At 53.0% G+C, this 20,791-nt stretch overlaps 1 protein-coding gene across 2 annotated transcripts; it reads right to left on the bottom strand.

The window, feature by feature from the left end:
* Positions 1–921: 921 nt before the first annotated feature.
* Positions 922–5,569, bottom strand: LOC132574687 (protein lifeguard 1-like). 2 transcript variants are annotated; one of them, XM_060242921.1, is made up of 7 exons: positions 5,207–5,569; positions 4,879–4,938; positions 4,616–4,728; positions 3,090–3,290; positions 2,860–2,988; positions 1,282–1,425; positions 922–1,074 (listed from the first exon to the last, which is right to left on the bottom strand). In XM_060242921.1, exons 1-7 carry the CDS (start codon positions 5,544–5,546, stop codon positions 925–927), a joined length of 1,137 nt encoding a protein of 378 aa, XP_060098904.1. In that variant the 5' UTR covers positions 5,547–5,569; the 3' UTR covers positions 922–924. The 2 variants fall into 2 exon arrangements, with proteins under 2 accessions (XP_060098904.1, XP_060098905.1); XM_060242922.1 differs by lacking the exon at positions 4,879–4,938.
* Positions 5,570–20,791: the final 15,222 nt, after the last annotated feature.

Here is a 20,791-nt window from a genome sequence, read left to right as displayed (position 1 = left end):
CCCCTGCACCAGCAGCCCCCCCATGCAGAGCCTGTCCAGCTGGCCATGCACATGCCCCAGTGCCCCCCGAAAGAGGAGACAGACAAGGGCCAGCTTCCGGTACAGCCTCACTTTTATTTGGACGTCCTCTAGATACAGGGGAGTGCAGAGGCCCAGGGGGCAACGCTGTGGCTGCCCAGCATGCTGCAGCCCAAAGCCCCCCGGAAGCCAGCCGCTTGGGGGAAGGAGGGAGGGGTGCAGGGCATCTAGCTGGCAGCAAGGAACTCCCCCTCCCTGGCTACAGCACTTTGCCTCGCTATACGAAAGACCTACAGGTAGGAAGGAGGCCCCAGTGAGAAAACCCTCCCCTGTCCTGGTGCAGCTGCCCCACCACTAGAAGAGGGGGGAGAGGAATCTGGGATGAGGGAGCCCAGACAGCCCTCCAAGCGGCTGGGGAAGAAGCCCAGGGGGGTGAAAGGCAAAGCAGACTGGGGCCGCCTCCTCCCCATACTGGGGTCTGGAAGTAGGAAAGAGCTCATTCGCAGCCAAAAGGAAAGGTCTTTGTCGAGTGCAAGAGGAGAGGAGCCCCAAAAGAGCCCCAGTACAGACTGGGGAGGGGGGCATGCGTGGACAAGGACACTCCCCCACATTAAATAAATATCTCCAGACAAAAAAAGGGGGGATGCTGAGAAGAGCAGCATATCCAGGTGTCCCCCACCCCCAGACACCCTCCAGTCCCGCGAGACGGTGCTCTGCTCTACTCCAGGCCTTCCTCAGGGGCAGGCAGGAGAAAAGCCACTTGGCCCCCTCTGCTCCCGAGCCCCATCACGCGCCTGGCCCAGGAAACACCACGGCCGGGGGGGGGGGGGAGAGGGAGGAACACAAACACAGGCCGGGAGGAGGAGGGGGGGAGGAGGAGACGGGGCTGGTGGGGGAGGAGCTCTTCTACTCCTTGGCGCGCCCAATGATGGCCAAGATGTACAGGAAGATGTTGATAATGTCTGTGTAGAGGTTGAGGGCTGCAAAGATGTACTCCTCCGGGCTGATGGCCAGCTGCTTGTTCCCCAGGATCATCTGGGTGTCCACCGCCAGGAACTGCCGGGAAAGGGGAGTCTGTTGGCACAAGAGGCCGCGGGGGAGGGCAAAGGGTAGTGGCCACCCCTCCCACACAGACGATGCAGCTGGCCCAGGACCCCTCCCGTGCCCCCCCCAGCTGCAGCTCCAGCAAGGCCAGCCTGCAGCGGCCACAGCCGGACCTCAGCCCAGGCCAGCCAGGAGACCCACTGCAGGGCCCGCCCTTACGCAGGTGAAGAGGAGGGCCCCGAGGGAGGCATAGACGATCTCCAGGATGCGGTTCCGGATGAAGATGCACAGGATGGCAAAGATCAGCAGCACCATCAGGCACACCATCAGCACCCCCCGGCAGGAGGTGAAGTCATACTTGGTCTGAAAGGAGGAGGAGAAGCACCCAAGGGGGGCCCATCAGGGAGGGCAGCCCCCTCCCTCCCTCCCCTCCCCAGATGCCTGAGGAAGAAAGGGGGCAGGAAAACACTTTTGGCTCAGCAATGTCCCCCCGGCTAGGCTGGACGTGCACCTGCCTCTTTGCAAGAGTGGGCTCTCCTCCAAGAGGCAGACTGCAAAAGGAGAGGAGAGGAGCTGCCCCCCCCCCCCCGCACAGCCGGAACTCCCCACAGCTGGTTTGGGCTTTGCTCAGAAACGGGGTCCTCAAAAGACCCTGGCTGCTGCTGCAGGAGAGGGAAGTGGAAACTGGGCCTCAGGAAAGAGCGCACCCGGCCCAGAACCACGGGCAAGAGCTTCCGTTGCACAGGACTGCTTTATGTTTGGCATAGTCATGGAATTTAAGAGTATATTTTGTTTTCTGTAAGAAACCCCACTCCGTGAGAGCAGGGGCTGCAAACTGTGAAGCTCTCTAATGCCGCAGCAGGTGGTCCTCCGGCAAGGGGGGGGCAGGGCAAGGGGGGAGTTGCAATGAGTTTTGCAGTAAGCACAACGAAGTGCAGCCACAACAGGCCTCGCAGCACTGAAACGGCAAGTCTGTCCTTCAGACACCAGCCATCTCTGCAGCCCGGGGTGAAGGTGGGGGTGGGGGGTCTGCCCGTCGTCTGCCTGACACTGCCTCTTGCCAGAGGTTTTTAGACTGCGGGGGCGGTCGGGTGCGACTTCTATGGGCCGCGGGAGAGATGTCGAAGGCTGTTGCTTGGGCAGCAGCTGCTTCTGCAGCACAAGGATCGTCACTGGGTGATGGAAGGTCAGCTGGGGAAGCCATATTGTAGCTGGCTCCGCCTCCTCTGTCGGAATTCCAAAGGAGCCCCCCCCTCCCCGTTGACAGTCCACAGGGGAAGGAGCCTTCTCCAAAGCCGTAGCTTTTATGCAAAAGTTCCCAGGTACACATTTTGAATGAATAAGAAACTTGTCCTCAGGAGTTTGAGGTGGGCAGCCGTGTTGCTCTGCAAGAGATCAGCCAGTCTCCAGGAGCATCTCAGAGGAGCACCAACCACAGCGTCCAGGTAGACGAGCTGTCGAGAGCCCGGGCGCCCTGTGCACACGGCTGAGTGCTTGCCCCCCAAGCACCAAGAAGACGGAGGGCTTCTGGAGTTCTAGCCCTGCTGGTGGACCTCCTGATGGCCTCTGGGTTTTGGCCACTGTGTGACTGGATGGGCAGTGGCCTGACCCAACATGGCTGCTCTTATGTCTGGGGCAGCGATGCTCTGGCTTCTTGGTGCTTGGACTGGACGGGCATTGGCCTGACCCAACATGGCTTCCCTTATGTTCTTCTGCTCCTCCTAAGTGGGGGGAGGGGGCAGCAGCCCCAGGCCTCCCGAGACCACTGGGCACTGAGGAGGGGGAGCACGCACCCACCTGCAGGGAGAACAGGACGACTGTGAAGCAGACGACTGCCGTGATGCCCACTGCCATGATGACGGCATCTGTGTTGTAGAAGCTGGCGATCATGCCCACCATGTAGGAGAGGCACAGGGTCAAGATGGACTGTGGGCGAGAGGAAGCGTGAGAAGCAGGAACCGGGCAGCACTCCAAGCCCTCCCCCGCAGCCCCCCACACAGGCCCTGCATGGCGGGAAGGGCCCGTACCAGGGCAACCAAGTTCCAGGGGTGCTTCCGCCGGAACTCCCCACAGCAGCTGAGAACAATGAGGGAAATGAAGAAGACGGCATAGGAGACGTAGTAAGTCCAGACGTTCCTCCGCACAAAGCCCTTCACGCCCTTCACGAAGGTGAAAACAGCCACAAAGGCAAAGGTGACGGACAACTGGAGGGTCAGCACCAGGAACACCTGCGGGAAGAAGAGACATGGCCTTTATATCCTGCCCTCACTCCGAATCTCAGAGTGGCTCACAATCTCCTTCCCCCACAACACCCTGTGAGGTGGATGGGGCTGAGAGAGCTCTGACAGAAGCGGCCCTTTCAAGGACAACTCCTTTTGATAGCTATGGCTGACCCAAGGCCATTCCAGCAGGTGCAAGTGGAGGAGTGGGGGATCAAACCTGGTTCTCCCAGATAAGAGTCTGCGCAGAGCAATACGGTGCAGCCGCCGCCTGGAGGACAACCACCAGGAGCAATGCTGAGAGGGCCTGGGAGCCCTCTACTGCAGGGATGGCCAACGGCAGTTCTCCAGATGTTCCTGCCTACATCTCCCATCAGCCCCAGCCATTGGCCATGCTGGCTGGGGCTGCTGGGAGTTGTAGGCAAAAAAAGCATCTGGAGAGCTACCGTTGGCCACCTCTGCTTAGTGCAAAGGGCTGGTGGGGGCATCCACAGGAGAAGTGCTGCAGAACCCTTTGTGCCCTCGCCTCCCCAGCTGCTTTGTGTCCCCCGCCAAAGGCAGCCCCCAGCCCCCCTAAGCAGCACCAGCAAGTCTCTTGCCCCCCCCCCCCCCCCCCCCGAAATGGAAGATGCTGCAAAGTGAGCTTGTGGGGCCACATCTTGGGACCACAACCTTCGCTTCTACAATTCAGTGATGCCCCGCCTATCTCCCCCCAGGGGGGCCCCAAAACAACAGACCTCCGTCTCCCGTCAACAGCCCTGCAAGGGAGGCCAGCCTGAAAGAGTGTGACTGGCCCAAGGTCACCCAGCCAGTTGCACCTGGGCCTCCTCGGCCCCACACGGGCTCAGAAGCCGTGGCTCCTTCGTGGGACATGACTGGTTGCTGCAAGGCACCACAACAGCCTGGGTGACTTTAAAAGGGGCTTGACTGATCCCAGGAGAATTTGGCCAGTGGCTCAGAGGCCGCCTGTGTGGCTTTGGGTCCCTGTCCGCGGGCCTCCGCTCAGGGAAACAGCCGGCTGGACTAGAGGGCCCTTTGGCCTGGCCCAGCAGGCCTCTCATCTTAGAACCACAGAACCCTTGAGTGGGAAGCGACCTCCAGGGTCATCTAGTCCAACCCCCTGCACAAGGCAGAAAACTCACAAACCCCTCCCCCTCATTGCAGTCAGGTGGCCATCCAGCTTCTGTTGAAAAACCTCCAAGGAAGGAGAGCCCACCACCATCTCCCAAGGAGGGAGCCTGTTCCACTGAGGAAGCGCTCTCACAGGCAGGAAGTTCTTCCTAGTGTTGAGCCTCATGTTCTCCTGCCCGGCCCCCTCCCCCCCCACCGCTCACCTTGCGGATGAAGGCCTGGCGGATGTTCTTGTCGTCCCAGTTGGTGGTGGGGAAGTCCTGGTTGTCGTAGTAGGAGGGAGGCCCGTCCTCATGGTAGTTGCTGTGCAGGGGGGCTAGGAGAAGCAGCAGCAGCAGCTGAGTCAGTGCATGCCCTCCCCCCGCCTCCTCTTGCGAGCTCTTGTGGGCCTAGGGAGTTCAGCCGGCCTCCGACTCTGCCAGGCTCTGTACCCCCTGGCACCCACAGTGGAAGGGGAGGCGCTCACCAATCCTGCAGGCCACGCCGCCTGATCTCCAGATCACATAGACAGGGGGCCTGGTTCCACCTTGGGGGGGGGCACAATGCAGCAAGAGAAGAAAGGAGACTGAGGGGGGACCCGGGGGGCTGCTTTGAGGGCCATCCGTCCCACAAGCCACCCCATCCTAGCCTCTGTAGGAGCAGCCCAGTTAATGCTCCGTGATGTGGCCAGACCACAGAAAGTGAGCTTGGGGTGGGGCAAGCAAGTCAGAAGCAATTTTGCATGGCCCCCCACTTCCAGCAATTTTGCATGGCTTACCCCCCTTTCCCTGCCCCCCCAGCAGTCAGATACTTACAGTCTTGATCCTCTGGGGCAATGGGTTGGGCATACGGTCCCTGCGGGTAGGGTCCTTGGGGGTACGGCCCCTGCGGGTAGGGTCCTTGTGGGTACGGCCCCTGAGTCGGGTATGGCCCCTGTGGGTAGGGTCCTTGCGGGTACGGCCCCTGAGTTGGGTATGGGCCCTGCGGGTAGGGCCCTGTGGGAGGGTAGCCAGGCTGGCCATAGGCTGTGGGCTGGAACGGCTGCGGGTACGGAGCAGTCGGGTACGGAGGCTGGACGTAGCCTGGTGGGACGGGGGGCGGCTGCTGCCCGGGAAAAGGCTCTCCCGACACCAGGAAGCTCTTCTCGTGCGACATGACTCTGGAGCTCACAAGTCAGCCACCACCGCAACGCTGCAGAGAGAGGAGAGGAGAGGAGAGGAGCTGTGAGACACCACCCCTGCAATCCCAGCAGTGCCCCCAGCAGACCTTCCTCAGGGAGAACTGCTCCCTTGCAGGCCAGCTGGAAACCCCGTTCCAGGCCTGGGGGAGGTGCAGACATGCCCTTCTGCCAGGCAGTTCTACTTGCCTTCTCACCAGTCTCCTCAACTGCTGCCCACCCAATCAGAGGGACAGAAGCGATCCTGGGAAATGTCGGCCTGATTACTACTCCTACACAGGTTTCCCTGGAGCCTGCAGGCCGCACTAAGCCGAGGATCATCACAGCAGGTCAAGTCAAACCCAAAGGCCAGCTGCTCAGTTGGGGTGCTGGGATCACCAAGTGGGTAAGCAGTGGCAAGAACATAAGAGAAGCTATGTTGGATCAGGCCAACGGCCCATCAAGTCCAGCACTCTGTGTCACACAGTGGCAAAAAATTTTATATACACACATACACTGTGGCTAATAGCCACTAATGGACCTGTGCTCCATATTTTTATCTAAACCCCTCTTGAAGGTGGCTATACTTGTGGCCGCCACCACCTCCTGTGGCAGTGAATTCCACATGTTAATCACCCTTTGGGTGAAGAAGTACTTCCTTTTATCCGTTTTAACCTTTCTCCTCAGCAATTTCATCGAATGCCCACGAGTTCTTGTATTGTGAGAAAGGGAGAAAAGTACTTCTTTCTCTACTTTCTCCATCCCATGCATTATCTTGTAAACCTTTATCATGTCACCCCGCAGTCGATGTTTCTCCAAGCTAAAGAGTCCCAAGCATTTCAACCTTTCTTCATAGGGAAAGTGCTCCAGCCCTTTAATCATTCTAGTTGCCCTTCTCTGGACTTTCTCCAATGCTATAATATCCTTTTTGAGGTGCGGCGACCAGAACTGCACACAGTACTCCAAATGAGACCGCACCATCGATTTATACAGGGGCAAGCCATGCCACGGAGAGAGACCACGAAACCGCAGTGCCCCAGCAACTCCCACTGAAGGAAATGAAACTCTGCCCAAGCAGATGAGAGGACAGCCACGCCCAGGGCTTTCTGAGCACAGGTCTTGGGTAGCTAAGACTGCAATGGAGTCTGAAGCATCTGTACTCAAAAGTAAACCCCACTGAGTTTAGTTTCGAGGGGCAGCTGTGTTGGTCTGAAAGGGGAGAACAAACCTTGAGTCCAGTTAGGCCCTTTAAGCACAACGAAGTTTCATTCTGGGTAGAAGTTCTCTTGTGCACGCCCTGGAAGGCTTACACCTTGCACAAGACATCGTTGGTCTTAAAGGTGTCCCTGGGCTCAAGCGCTGCTCTCCCGCGGAGTTGCTCCTCAGCTAGTGCAGACTCTACACGCTCACAGTTTTAAATGCCTCCAAGCTTACACTTAATCCTTAAATTTAAACAATGTTAAGGTTGCATTTTCACAAAAGCATTTCCGCAACAAATAGATGCTATTGCCAATGCAGCATTAGGCAAGCTTTTACCATTTCCACCGAAAATGATTTTATTGTTTTAATTTTTGTTTTAATACTTCTGATTTTATTGCCTATTGTTATTTAAGTCTTAGGGGAGGGACGGTGGCTCAGTGGTAGAGCATCTGCTTGGTAAGCAGAAGGTCCCACGTTCAATCCCTGGCATCTCCAAAAAGGGTCCAGGCAAGTAGGCGTGAAAATCCTCAGCTTGAGACCCTGGAGAGCCGCTGCCAGTCTGAGCAGACAATACTGACTTTGATGGACCAAGGGTCTGATTCAGTATACGGCAGCTTCATATGTTCATATGTGGTGATCCACCCTGAGCCCACTCGGGGGAGAAGGGAGACTAGAAATGGACATAAATAAAGTAGTATTTCAATTAAAATAATTTCCACAAAGATTTTAATTTCTTTGAAAATTTAAACCACGCTTGCACTTTTTCAAAATAAAATATTTCATTTCAAATATCTGCTACTGGGGCACAAAATTAACTTGGGGTACTTTTAAATCATTCCCTAAATACAAAACAAACAAGATAAATACAGATAATGTTTACTTAAAGCACAGGAAAATGTTCCAGTTCCAATTTTACTCCCCCCAAAACCCATTTGGAAAACGATGCAGGCCAAATCATAGAGTAAGAAGTGACCTCCAGGGTCATCTAGTCCAACCCCCTGCCCAACGCAGGAAACTCACAAACACCTCCCCCTAAATTCACAGGATCTTCATTGCTGTCAGATGGCCATCTACCCTCTTTTTATAAACCTCCAAGGAAGGAGAGCCCACCGCCTCCCGAGGAGGAAGCCTGTTCCACTGAGGAATCACTCTAACAGTCAGGAAGTTCTTCCTAATGTTGAGCTGGAAACTCTTTTGATTTAATTTCAACACGCTGGTTCTGGTCCTGCCTTCCGGGGCCACAGAAAACAATTCCACACCATCCTCTATAGGACAGCCCTTCAAGTATTTGAAGATGGTGATCCTATCACCTCTCAGCCGCCTCCTCTCCAGGCTAAACGTCCCCAGCTCCTTCAACCTTCCCTCATAGGACTTGGTCTCCAGACCCCTCACCATCTTCGTCGCCCTCCTTTGGACCTGTTCCAGCTTGTCTATATCCTTTTTAAAATGTGGTGCCCAAAACTGAACACAAGACTCCAGGCGAGGTCTTACCAGAGCAGAGTAAATCGATACCATCACATCACGTGATCTGGACACTACTTCTGTTGATACAGCCCAAAATTGCATTTGCCTGTTTAGCCACCGCATCAACAACAACAACAAAATTTTATTTGTATCCCGCCCTCCCCGCCGGAGCAGGCTCAGGGCGGCTAACAACACAATTTAGGTTTAGTTATACAAAAATAGATAAAAATACATTTAAACATTGTAAACATTTTAATTAAAATTCTACGTAGGCTTTAAAAGTTGATTAAATTAAAATTAATAAGTGCTAATGCTATGTTTGCTGTTTATGTTTATGATGGCGGTTTCCTTAGCAATTTCCATTTTCATCAGCGAAGGCCAGTCGGAAGAGAAAGGTTTGCAGGCCCTGCGGAACTGTTCAAGATCCCGCAGGGCCCGCATTTCCTCTGGAAGTTGGTTCCATAGGCTCGGGGCTATAGAGGAGAAGGCCCGGTTACGGGTACTTTGCAGCTTCACCTCTCTCGGTCCAGGGATAGTCAGCAAGTTTTTCCCGGCTGACCACAGTGCTCTCTGGGGTTCATGTGGGGAGAGACGGTCCCTAAGGTAGACAGGTCCTCGACCATATAGGGCTTTAAAGGTAATGACCAGCACTTTGTAACGAATCCGGTATATGACTGGCAGCCAGTGCAGTTCGCGCAGTCCAGGCTGTATGTGCTCCCATTTAGGAAGCCCTAACAGCAGTCTAGCTGCTGCGTTCTGCACCAGCTGCAGCTTCCGGGTTCGGTACAGAGGCAGCCCCATGTAGAGGGCATTACAGTAATCCAGTCTCGAGGTGACCGTTGCATGAAGCACCATTGCCAGATCTTGGCGCTCTAGGAAGGAAGCCAACTGCTTTGCCCGCCTTAGATGGAAAAAGGCTGACTTGGCAGTGGCTGCGATCTGGGCCTCCATTGATAATGCAGGCTCCAGTAAAACTCCCAGGCTCCTAACCCGGTGCGCCGCCTTCAGCGGCGCCCCGTCGAAGATCGGGAGAGGTATTTCCCCTCCCCGAGCGCCCCGACCCAGGCAGAGGACTTCTGTCTTCGCTGGATTCAGTTTCAGTCCGCTCCTCCTCAACCAGGTTGCCAAATCCTGCAGGGCCCGGTCTAAGTTCTCTGGGACGCAGTCAGGCCGACCGTCCATTAGCAGATAGAGTTGGGTGTCATCTGCATATTGATGGCACCCAAGTCCATGTCTCCTGGCAATCTGGGCAAGGGGGCGCATATAGATATTAAATAAAATTGGTGAGAGAACTGCCCCCTGAGGCACTCCACAATCCAGTGTGCGCCTCTGGGACCGCTCGCCCCCAATTGCCACCCTTTGTCCCCGATCCTCGAGGAAGGAGGAGAGCCATTGTAAGGCAGACCCCCTCACCCTTACATCGGCGAGGCGGCGGGTCAGAAGCCGATGGTCGACCGTGTCGAACGTGGCCGACAGGTCCAACAACATCAGCACCGCCACACCGCCCCGATCCAGGTGCCGTTGGAGATCATCTACCAGGGCGACCAGTACTGTCTCCGTCCCATAACCCGGGCGAAAGCCGGACTGGCAAGGGTCTAGGATGGAAGCGTCATCCAGAAAGCTCTGCAACTGTGACGCCACTGCCCTCTCTGTGATTTTACCTAAAAACGGTAAATTAGAGACCGGTCGGTAGTTTGCCAATTCGGCCGGGTCTGCTGTACTTTTTTTCAAGAGGGGACGGACCAAGGCCTCTTTTAGGGATGGTGGAAAGCGTCCCTCCGAGAGGGATCTATTTATGATGTCCTGTAAAGGACATTCAAGCTCCCTCAGGCAAGGTTTAATTAGCCAGGAGGGGCATGGGTCCAAATCACAAGTTGTAGGGCGCGCAGAGGAGAGGATTCCGTCAACTTCCTCCAGGCTGAGCGGGTCGAAGTGATCCAGAGTTAAATCAGAAGACAGGCACGGGGCCTGTACTGTATCCAAGGTGATGGGCAGGTCCTGGCGGAGAGACGTGATTTTGTCTGCAAAAAATTTCGCAAAAGCCTCGCAGCCTATTTCCAATTCTCTAACGTTTGGTTTGCCCTGAGGCAGTACAGTTAAATGTTCAATTATTTTAAACAATTGTGCCGGGCGCGAATTTGCAGACGCAATCTTGGCCGCGAAGTACTTCTTCTTCGCTGCCTTGACTGCCACCTCATAAGACCTCATAAACGTTCTGTAGGATGTTCTCGCCTCTTCGCCACGAGTGCGCCGCCACTGCCTCTCTAGTCGTCGGAGTTCTCGTTTCAACCCGCGTAGCTCCAAGGTATACCAAGGAGCCAGCCTTGAACAAGGACGCAGAGGACGTCGGGGTGCGATCTCGTTGATTGCCCCAGATAGCCGATCTTGCCAGGCATCAACCAGGGCATCAAGGGAGTCGCAAGGGGGCCAAGGATCCCGAAGAGTCGTTTGGAACCGTTCCGGGTCCATCAGGCTCCGCAGGCGAGCCAAAATAGGCTCTCCGCCCTTACAGGGTTGTGGTAGCGTCTCCATACGAGCCTTGAGGGCTAAGTGATCCGACCATGGTATCGCCTCCGTTGCGATTTCGTTCACTTGAATCCCGGTCGCAAAGATCAGATCCAATGTGTGTCCAGCCTGATGCGTGGGAGTCGTAACAAATTGGGAGAGTCCCAGTGTCTCCATGGAAGACACTAGGTCCATCGCCTGAGTGGAGGCCGCGTCATCGGCATGGACATTGAAGTCGCCCAGGACCAAAAGCCCTGGGTACTCCAACGCCCAGCCGGACACCGCCTCCATCAGGGATGGTAAGGCGCTGGCCGGTGCGTTAGGCGGACGGTACACCAGCCAGATCGCCAACCTCTCCCCGACATCCCACGCAAGGACAACGCACTCAATACCGTCGATTTTTGGGGCCGGGAGAGCCCGGAAGGAGTAAGCCTCCCGTATGAGTATCGCCCCCCCGCCCGCGACTGGTGAAAGACCGAGTAACCTGGGGGGGTCATCTGGGAGAGTGCTGTCGTCTCCCCCTCTTGAACCCAGGTCTCGGTCACGCAAGCCAGGTCAGCGTCCTGCCGAAGCAGGTAGTCCCTGATGGTCTCAGTCTTATTGACTCACACTGTTGACTCATGTTCAGCGTATGATCCACTAAGCTCACTAGATCCTTTTTGCACAGACTACTGCTAAGACAAGTCTCCCCCATCCTATAACCATGCATTGGATTTTTAGGGTTTGTAGAATCTTTTGGGATCAAGTGCTGTGTTCTACTGGAGAAAGTTTTCCTTCCAGACGTTTCGTTCTCAGCTGCGGAGAACATCCTCAGTGGCGTTGCAGCCGGAGCAGGCGCTCAGACCTTCTTGGCTGCTGTGCATTGAGTGGGGCCAGGGCTGCTGGAGAGCTGCTATTTCTAGGCTGGAGGGGGTGTGATGAAAGGGCAATTGGTTTGCGGATGTGCCCATTGTTTGGTGGGGCTTCCTGGAAGGGTAGTGATAAGGAAACTGGCTGTTGAATGTGACCATTGTTCCGTGTTAATTGCTGGGAGGGTTGGAAGGGGGTTGAAGATAAGGAACATGGTTGTTGACTGTGCTGATTGTTCTGTGGAATTTGCTGGTTGTTCTGAGACTTTCTGCAATTTATAGTCTGTAGGGTGTTTTGCAGAGCATTGGATTTTTCCTACCTAAATAGTACACACCCACCACCCCAATCTGCTAGTCCAATCTGGACACCGCCACACCACTTATCTCAATGGGCCTCAAGCACAAAGAAAAATCAGACCCAGACCCCAAAAGCAAAAGATGAGCGTAAGAAAGATCCTCAATATGGAGTTCCAGGAACACCAAGTCTGCTTTAGGCAAAGCAAGCCCCATTGCTCACACCTGATGGGGGAACCCCCAAGTTCAAGCCGATGCAAAGAAAGGAGTGGCAGTTCCAAAAAGGTTTGTTGTTTGTTTGTTGTACAACAAGCTTTTGGGGAACTCAAGTACCCACCTGATGAAGTCAAGGCCCAGATCAACAAAGCCAGAATAACACCCAGAGAACACCTGTTGCAAGATGGGCCCAAAAGAGCCAATAACAGAACACCCCCTTGAGGTCACATACAGCTCTCAACTATAAACAGTTCATCGCATCATCAGGGGTTGACAACCTCTACTGGATAATGACAGATCCAGTAGTTTCAGAGCCATGCTGCTCTGAAACAACAGAACAGATTCTGAGTCCAGTTGGGCACCTGGAAGACCAACAAAAGTTTATTCAAGGTATGAGTTTTTGTGTGCCTGCACATTTCCTCAGATACAAGAAGGTACAAGTATCTGATGAAGTGTGCATGCACACGAAAGTTCACCCCTTGAATAACCTTTTGATGGTCTTAAAGGGGCCACTGGACTCAGAATCTGCTCTACTGGATAATGACAGTTCTCTTTCATAAGTACTGGGGACACAGACAGCCCCCCAACTTCAAACAACTCCTCACCCACAAGAATACAACATCTAATTTGGGCATGGACATTGGCACCAGAGCTTGCAGTAAACCCAGATGCCAACTTTGCAGCCACGTACACCCAGGCAATACAATCACTGGACCTAACAACATCATCTACACCAGGGGTGGTCAAACTGCAGCTCGGGAGCCACATGTGGCTCTTTCACACATATTGTGTGGCTTTCAACGCCCCTCCCAGCCAGCATCCTGGAGAATGCATTCAGAGTTGCCTTCTTTCCACCTCTCCCTCCCTCCCTCCCCATCCCCAAGATTGAGAAACCTGTAGGAGAAGACTTCAGTCTTCCAGGACATTCCATGAGTGACCTCGAAGTAGCTTCAGGAACAGACTAGAAAGGGAACTGCAACAGAACAAGTTAAATATTTTAAATACTTGGAAGTCTTCTTCCAGTACAATAACTGGACAGCCCAGAGGAAACAAGCACTAAAACTGGCCAAAAGCAGTCTCCCCATGATTGCTGGGGGGGGGAGGGGGTATGGGAAGCGTAAGCAATTTCTCCCTGCAGCCATGGAAGTTCTCAATGCCAAAGTTGTGTCCCAATTATGCCGGTATCTTGCGGGTAAAACTTGTCCCCCTCTGCAGTTTACTATAACACAGAGACAGGGGCTTTCAGCTTAGAGCCCTGCAATGACCTCATGCCTTTACGCTCACACGCTTTAATGCCTTCCCATCAGTGGTTCTTTGTGGGATATTTGTGAGTTTGCCTTACCACGAAAGAATCTGCCCATGCAATGGGAGGGAACTAGAGTCGATTGCTCATATTTTGCTACAATGAGAATTTATTGCCCAAATACAGGATGTCCTAATTAGCCCTGTTTTGAATAACAGAAGTGAGCATAATCATAGAGCTGAAACGGACCCCCAGGATCATGTAGTCCAACCCCCTGCACAATGCAGGAAACTCACAAATACCTCCTCCCCACACACATACATCCCCCCAGTGACCTTTGGTCCATGCCCAAAAGATGGCAAAAAAAACCCCCAAACTCTCCAAGATCCCTGGCCAAACTGGACTGGAGAAAAACTGCAGTCTGACCCCAAAGGGGAGACCAGCATTTTCCTGAGAATTTAAGAAACGGCCACAGGAACTGAGCACTGATGCAACCCTTCCTGCCCCTTCTTCTCACAATCTGCCTAATTCACAGGATTTTCATTGCTGTCAGATGGCCATCCAGCCTCTGTTTAAAAACCTCCAAGGAAGGAGAGCCCACCACCTCCCAAGGAGGAAGCCTGTTCCACTGGGGAACCTGTCATAGAATCATATGGAAGGGATCTCCAGGGTCATCTAGTCCAACCCCCTGCACAATGCAGGAAACTCACAAACCCCTCCCCCCAAATTCACAGGACCCTCATTGCAGTCAGATGGCCATCCAGCCTCTGCTTAAAAACCTCCAAGGAAGGCGAGTGCACCACCACCTCCCGAGGAGGAAGCCTGTTCCACTCTCTAAACTCACAAATACCTCCCCCTAAATTCACAGGATCTTCATTGCTGTCAGATGGCTATCTAGCCTCTGTTGAAAACCTCCAAGGAAGGAGAGCCCACCATCTTCCAAGGAAGCCTGTTCCACTGAGGAACCGCTCCAACGGTCAGGAAGTTCTTCCTAATGTTGAGCCAGAAACTCTTTTCATTTAATTTCAACCCGCAGGTTCTGGTCCTACCTTCTGGGGTCACAGAAAACAATTCCACACCATCCTCTCTAGATGACAGCCCTTCAAGGACTTGAAGATGGTGATCCTATCGCCTCTCGGCCGCCTCCTCTCCAGGCTAAACATGCCCAGCTCCTTTAACCGTTCCTCATAGGTCTTGTTTCCCTTCTTTCATTGGATCAGTGATCCCATATCACCCTCTCAGTAGAGAGGTGTCTTCTGACTGCTATGAGAATCAGGGAATATAAGATTAAAGTTCTGGAGGGATTATTGATTTTTGATTGTACTCTGTATTTAAATACTGGCTTTGTTAGACCTTAATTTATGGTAATAAATATACTGACTAACAAGAAATTGCTGAGCTGCAAGTTATTACAACACTCAGAACAAATAACAAATGAATCCCCAGTACTTAACAGAGATACTGATTTCTTATCTCAATACATAAGAACATAAGAGAAGCCATGTTGGATCAGGCCAATGGCCTATCCAGTCCAACACTCTGTGTCACATAAGAACATAAGAGAAGCCATGTTGGATCAGGCCAATGGCCCATCCAGTCCAACACTCTGTGTCACAGAAGAACATAAGAGAAGCCATGTTGGATCAGGCCAATGGCCCCTCCAGTCCAACACTCTGTGTCACATAAGAACATAAGAGAAGCCATGTTGGATCAGGCCAATGGCCCATCCAGTCCAACACTCTGTGTCACAGAAGAACATAAGAGAAGCCATGTTGGATCAGGCCAATGGCCCCTCCAGTCCAACACTCTGTGTCACATAAGAACATAAGAGAAGCCATGTTGGATCAGGCCAATGGCCCATCCAGTCCAACACTCTGTGTCACAGAAGAACATAAGAGAAGCCATGTTGGATCAGGCCAATGGCCCATCGAGTCCAACACTCTGTGTCACAGAAGAACATAAGAGAAGCCATGTTGGATCAGGCCAATGGCCTATCCAGTCCAGCACTCTGTGTCACACAGTGGCCAAAAACCCCAGGTGTCATCAGGAGGTCCACCAGTGGGGTTAGAAGCCCTCCCACTGTGCCCCCCCAAGCCAAAGAATACAGAGCATCACTGCTCCAGAGAGCTCCAACAACAGGCTGTGGCTAATAGCCACTGATGGACCTCTGGCCCATATGCTTATCCAATCCCCTCTTGAATATATGCTAACTTCATTCAGGTCTTACATCTGTATTCTCGCCAATACTCCAGAAGGGCCATACATCCTCTTTATTTTATTTCTTATTTGGAACAAGAGATTAGAATAGTAACGTAATGAATTGTAGAATGTAATGCTATTTGGAATGGTAGACTGGACTGTATTTCTCTGGCCTGGGGAGAGGGGGGAGAATGCCAGCCAGCCAGTGGCCCCACTGCGAAGAAGAGGCTGCTGCAAGGTCACCCCCATGCTTGAGAGGAGAAGGGTGGAGCGCAATGGTGGCTGCAGGGCCTCAGGTAGCTGCTCTCAGCAGTCCACAGTTAAGGAGGATATACCTGCCCATCCATCTCCAACTCGGGCATGTTTGTTTCCTTCAGTATGTTTTTACCCCGAAATTGAACCCAAACAAATGGAAACCACATAGACTAAGCTGGTTGTTCCTATTTCGTCTTGCAGCTGTGAATCATCCTCATTATGCTGCATGCTAATTTACTGCTCACCTTCTAGCTGTATGGGCGGACTGCGAACTTCCCTTTACTGTATCTGCAGAAGAGGTGTGCACACAAAAGCTCCTATAATTGTTGGCTCTAAAGGTGCCACTGGACTCCAACTTTGTCCAACCACAAGCCTACAAATGAAAAGCAAACTAAAACCAGCAGAACACTAGAAAACCAGCCCCCTGCCCTTCACGCTCTTGCCAGATGCTTGCGAAACCCAAAAGGAGGCCATTAAGAGCATAAGGGAAGCCCTGCTGGATCAGGCCAGTGGCCCCTCCAGTCCAACACTCTGTGTCACATAAGAACATAAAAGAAGCCCTGTTGGATCAGGCCAGTGGCCCCTCCAGTCCAACACTCTGTGTCACATAAGAACATAAGAGAAGCCCTGTTGGATCAGGCCAATGCCCCTTCCAGTCCAACACTCTGTGTCACATAAGAACATAAGAGAAGCCCTGTTGGATCAGGCCAATGGCCCATCCAGTCCAACACTCTGTGTCACATAAGAACATCAGAGAAGCCCTGTTGGATCAGGCCAGTGGCCCATTCAGTCCAACGCTCTGTGTCACATAAGAACATCAGAGAAGCCCTGTTGGATCAGGCCAATGGCCCATCCAGTCCAACACTCTGTGTCACATAAGAGAAGCCCTGTTGGATCAGGCCAGTGGCCCCTCCAGTCCAACACTCTGTGTCACATAAGAACATAAGAGAAGCCCTGTTGGATCAGGCCAATGGCCCTTCCAGTCCAACACTCTGTGTCACATAAGAACATAAGAGAAGCCCTGTTGGATCAGGCCAATGGCCCATCCAGTCCAACGCTCTGTGTCACATAAGAACATCAGAGAAGCCCTGTTGGATCAGGCCAATGGCCCATCCAGTCCAACACTCTGTGTCACATAAGAGAAGCCCTGTTGGATCAGGCCAATGGCCCCTCCAGTCCAACACTCTGTGTCACATAAGAACGTAAGAGAAGCCCTGTTGGATCAGGCCAGTGTCCCATCCAGTCCAACACTCTGTGTCACATAAGAACATCAGAGAAGCCCTGTTGGATCAGGCCAGTGGCCCATCCAGTCCAACGCTCTGTGTCACATAAGAACATAAGAGAAGCCCTGTTGGATCAGGCCAGTGGCCCATCCAGTCCAACACTCTGTGCCACATAAGAGAAGCCCTGTTGGATCAGGCCAATGGCCCATCCAGTCCAACACTCTGTGTCACACAGTGGCAAAAAATTTTTATATATACACACACACTGTGGCTAATAGCCACTGATGGACCTCTGCTCCATATTTTTATCTAAACCCCTCTTGAAGGTGGCTATGCTTGTGGCCGCCACCACCTCCTGTGGCAGTGAATTCCACATGCCAATCACCCTTTAGGTGAAATAGTACTTCCTTTTATCCGTTTTAACCTGACTGCTCAGCAATTTCATCGAATGCCCACGAGTTCTTGTATTGTGAGAAAGGGAGAAAAGTACTTCTTTCTCTACTTTCTCCATCCCATGCATTATCTTGTAAACCTCTATCATGTCACCCCGCAGTCGACGTTTCTCCAAGCTAAAGAGTTCCAAGCGTTTCAACCTTTCTTCATAGGGAAAGTGTTCCAGCCCTTTAATCATTCTAGTTGCCCTTTTCTGGACTTTCTCCAATGCTATAATATCCTCTTTGAGGTGCGGCAACCAGAACTGCACACAGTACTCCAAATGAGACCGCACCATCGATTTATACAGGGGCATTATGATACTGGCTGATTTGTTTTCAATTCCCTTCCTAATAATTCCCAGCATGGCATTGGCCTTTTTTATTGCAAACGTACACTGTCTTGACATTTTCAGTAAGTTATCTACCATGACCCCAAGATCTCTCTCTTGGTCAGTCTCTGCCAGTTCACACCCCATCAACTTGTATTTGTAGCTGGGATTCTTGGCCCCAATGTGCATTACTTTGCACTTGGCCACATTGAACCGCATCTGCCACGTTGACGACCACTCACCCAGCCTCAACAGATCCCTTTGGAGTTCCTCACAATCCTCTCTGGTTCTCACCACCCTGAACAATTTAGTGTCATCCGCAAATCTGGCCACTTCACTGCTCACTCCCAACTCTAAATCATTTATGAACAAGTTAAAGAGCATGGGACCCAGTACCGAGCCTTGCGGCAGCCCACTGCTTACCGTCCTCCACTGCGAAGACTGCCCATTTATACTCTCTGCTTCCTATTACTCAGCCAGTTTTTGATCCACAAGAGGACCTGTCCTTTTACTCCATGACTCTCAAGCTTTCTAAGGAGCCTTTGATGAGGAACTTTATCAAAAGCTTTCTGGAAGTCAAGGTAAACAACATCTATTGGGTCTCCTTTGTCCACATGTTTGTTCACCCCCTCAAAGAAATTTAACAGGTTAGTGAGGCAAGATCTTCCCTTGCAGAACCCATGCTGAGTCTTCCTCAATAACCCGTGTTCATCAATGTGCCTACTCATTCTGTCCTTGATAATGGTTTCTACCAACTTTCCCGGTATTGAAGTCAGACTGACTGGCCTGTAATTTCCCGGATCTCCTCTGGAACCCTTTTTAAAGATGGGGGTGACATTTGCTACCTTCCAGTCCTCAGGAATGGAGGCAGATTTCAATGAAAGATTACAGATTTTTGTTAGAAGATCCACAAGTTCAACTTTGAGTTCTTTCAGAACTCTCGGATGTATGCCATCCAGACCCGGTGGCTTATTAGTTTTCAGAGAGAACAGCCAGTGAGGGGCCAGTCTGCAAAGAGAAGCCAGCAAAGGTTCGGCTGGGCGGAGAGGCCTACGCGGCTCTGTGCCAAATGGCGGGGGGGGGGGGACCAAGGAGCTCCTCTCTCACCAATGGACATATGACCCACGATGGCCCAGGGGAACAAAGGCGGGGTGGGTAGACAGCACAGCAGCAGCAGGCGGTTCTGCCAAGGGGCACCAAGCCCATAAGTCTCCAGGGTGTTTATGATTAAGCAGACAGCCCGGCACCTCCAACATGAGTGCCAGCCAGTAGCCCTGCAGCAACTGCATCTGTGCTAGTGGAAGCTTCTAAACCATGTTCAAAGGCAGCGCTATGTGAGCAACTGTGTAGAAACCTGACCTACAGACGACTGTATTGTGGGAAACTGCAGCCAGGGAAGGGCACCACAGGTGGCCCTCTAAGGAAAGCAACTTCAAGGAGAACGGTCTGCCCTCCCTTGAAGAGGAGAGGTCCTGGAGACCCCACAAGGCCTCTCTCTGCTCCACAACTCCTGTCCAGCAGGGCAATGAAGGCAGCTCCACCTCTACAGCTCCGGCATGAAGCCAGGCCAAGTGACTCTGGCTCACCCAGGAAAGCTGGGAGCTCTGCACCCACCACCCACTCGGGCCCTTTACCCAAGATGGGGTAGAGCCCTGGAGTGGGAAGGGACCTCCAGGGTCCTCTAGTCCAACCCCCTGCAGCACAATGCAGGATATTCACAAATACCCCCCCACGACCCCTGCTCCAAGGCCAGAAGATGGCAAAAAGAAAACAGAACCCTTCTCCAGGATCCCTGGCCAAAGTGGTCTGGAGAAAAATGGCTGCCTGACCCCAAAGTGACCACCAGCATTTCCCTGGGAGTGTCAGAAAGGGCCACGAGAACCAAGCCCTGATGCAGCCCTTCTTCCTAATTCACAGGATCTGCATTGCTGTCTGACGGCCATCCAGCCTCTGCTCAAAAACCTCCAAAGGAGAGCCCAACAGCTAGCCTGTTCGACTGAGGAACTGCTCTGACTGGGTAGATTAGCCATGGGGCAAGAGCGAAGTTCCTTCAGTCTAGGGATGGCTTCTCAAGGTGGGGGTCTCACAACCCCTCCTGCCAAGGAAGCTGGGGCCACCTCCTTCCTTGACTGCCCCTGAACCTGCTCGGACAAGGCGCCTAGGGAGTTCTAGAAAAGTATTCCATTCCATTTTTTATGATAATAGGGGCAGATCCTCCCCCTACCTGACCACTCCTGCTAGAGAGCCAGTTTGGTGTAGTGGTGAAGTGTGCGGATTCTTATCTGGGAGAACCGGGTTTGATTCCCCACTCCTCCACTTGCAGCTGCCATGGGTCAGCCAGAGCTCTCTTATCTGGGAGAACTGGGTTTGATTCCCCGCTCCTCCACTTGCAGCTGCTGGAATGGCCTTGGGTCAGCCAGAGCTCTCTTATCTGGGAGAACCGGGGTTGATTCCCCCCTCCTCCACTTGCAGCTGCTGGAATGGCCTTGGGTCAGCCAGAGCTCTCTTCTCTGGGAGAAGCGGGTTTGATTCCCCACTCCTCCACTTGCACCTGCTGGAATGGCCTTGGGTCAGCCAGAGCTCTCTTCTCTGGGAGAACCGGGTTTGATTCCCCACTCCTCCACTTGCAGCTGCTGGAATGGCCTTGGGTCAGCCAGAGCTCTCATATCTGGGATAACCGGGTTTGATTCCCCACTCCTCCACTTCAAGCTGCTGGAATGGCCTTGTGTCAGCCATAGCTCTCTTATCTGGGAGAACTGGGTTTGATTCCCCACTCCTCCATTTGCACCTGCTGGTATGGCCATGGGTCAGCCAGAGCTCTCTTATCTGGGAGAACTGGGTTTGATTCCCCACTCCTCCATTTGCGCCTGCTGGAATGGCCTTGGGTCAGCCAGAGCTCTCTTCTCTGGGAGAACCGGGTTTGATTCCCCACTCCTCCACTTGAAGCTGCTGGAATGGCCTTGTGACAGCCAGAGCTCTCTTATCTGGGAGAACTGGGTTTGATTCCCCACTCCTCCATTTGCACCTGCTGGAA

This window comes from Heteronotia binoei, chromosome 7 (genome assembly GCF_032191835.1).
Source record: "Heteronotia binoei isolate CCM8104 ecotype False Entrance Well chromosome 7, APGP_CSIRO_Hbin_v1, whole genome shotgun sequence".
Classification (NCBI taxonomy): Eukaryota; Metazoa; Chordata; class Lepidosauria; order Squamata; family Gekkonidae; genus Heteronotia; species Heteronotia binoei.
This window is presented reverse-complemented; position numbering and strand designations above follow the sequence as displayed.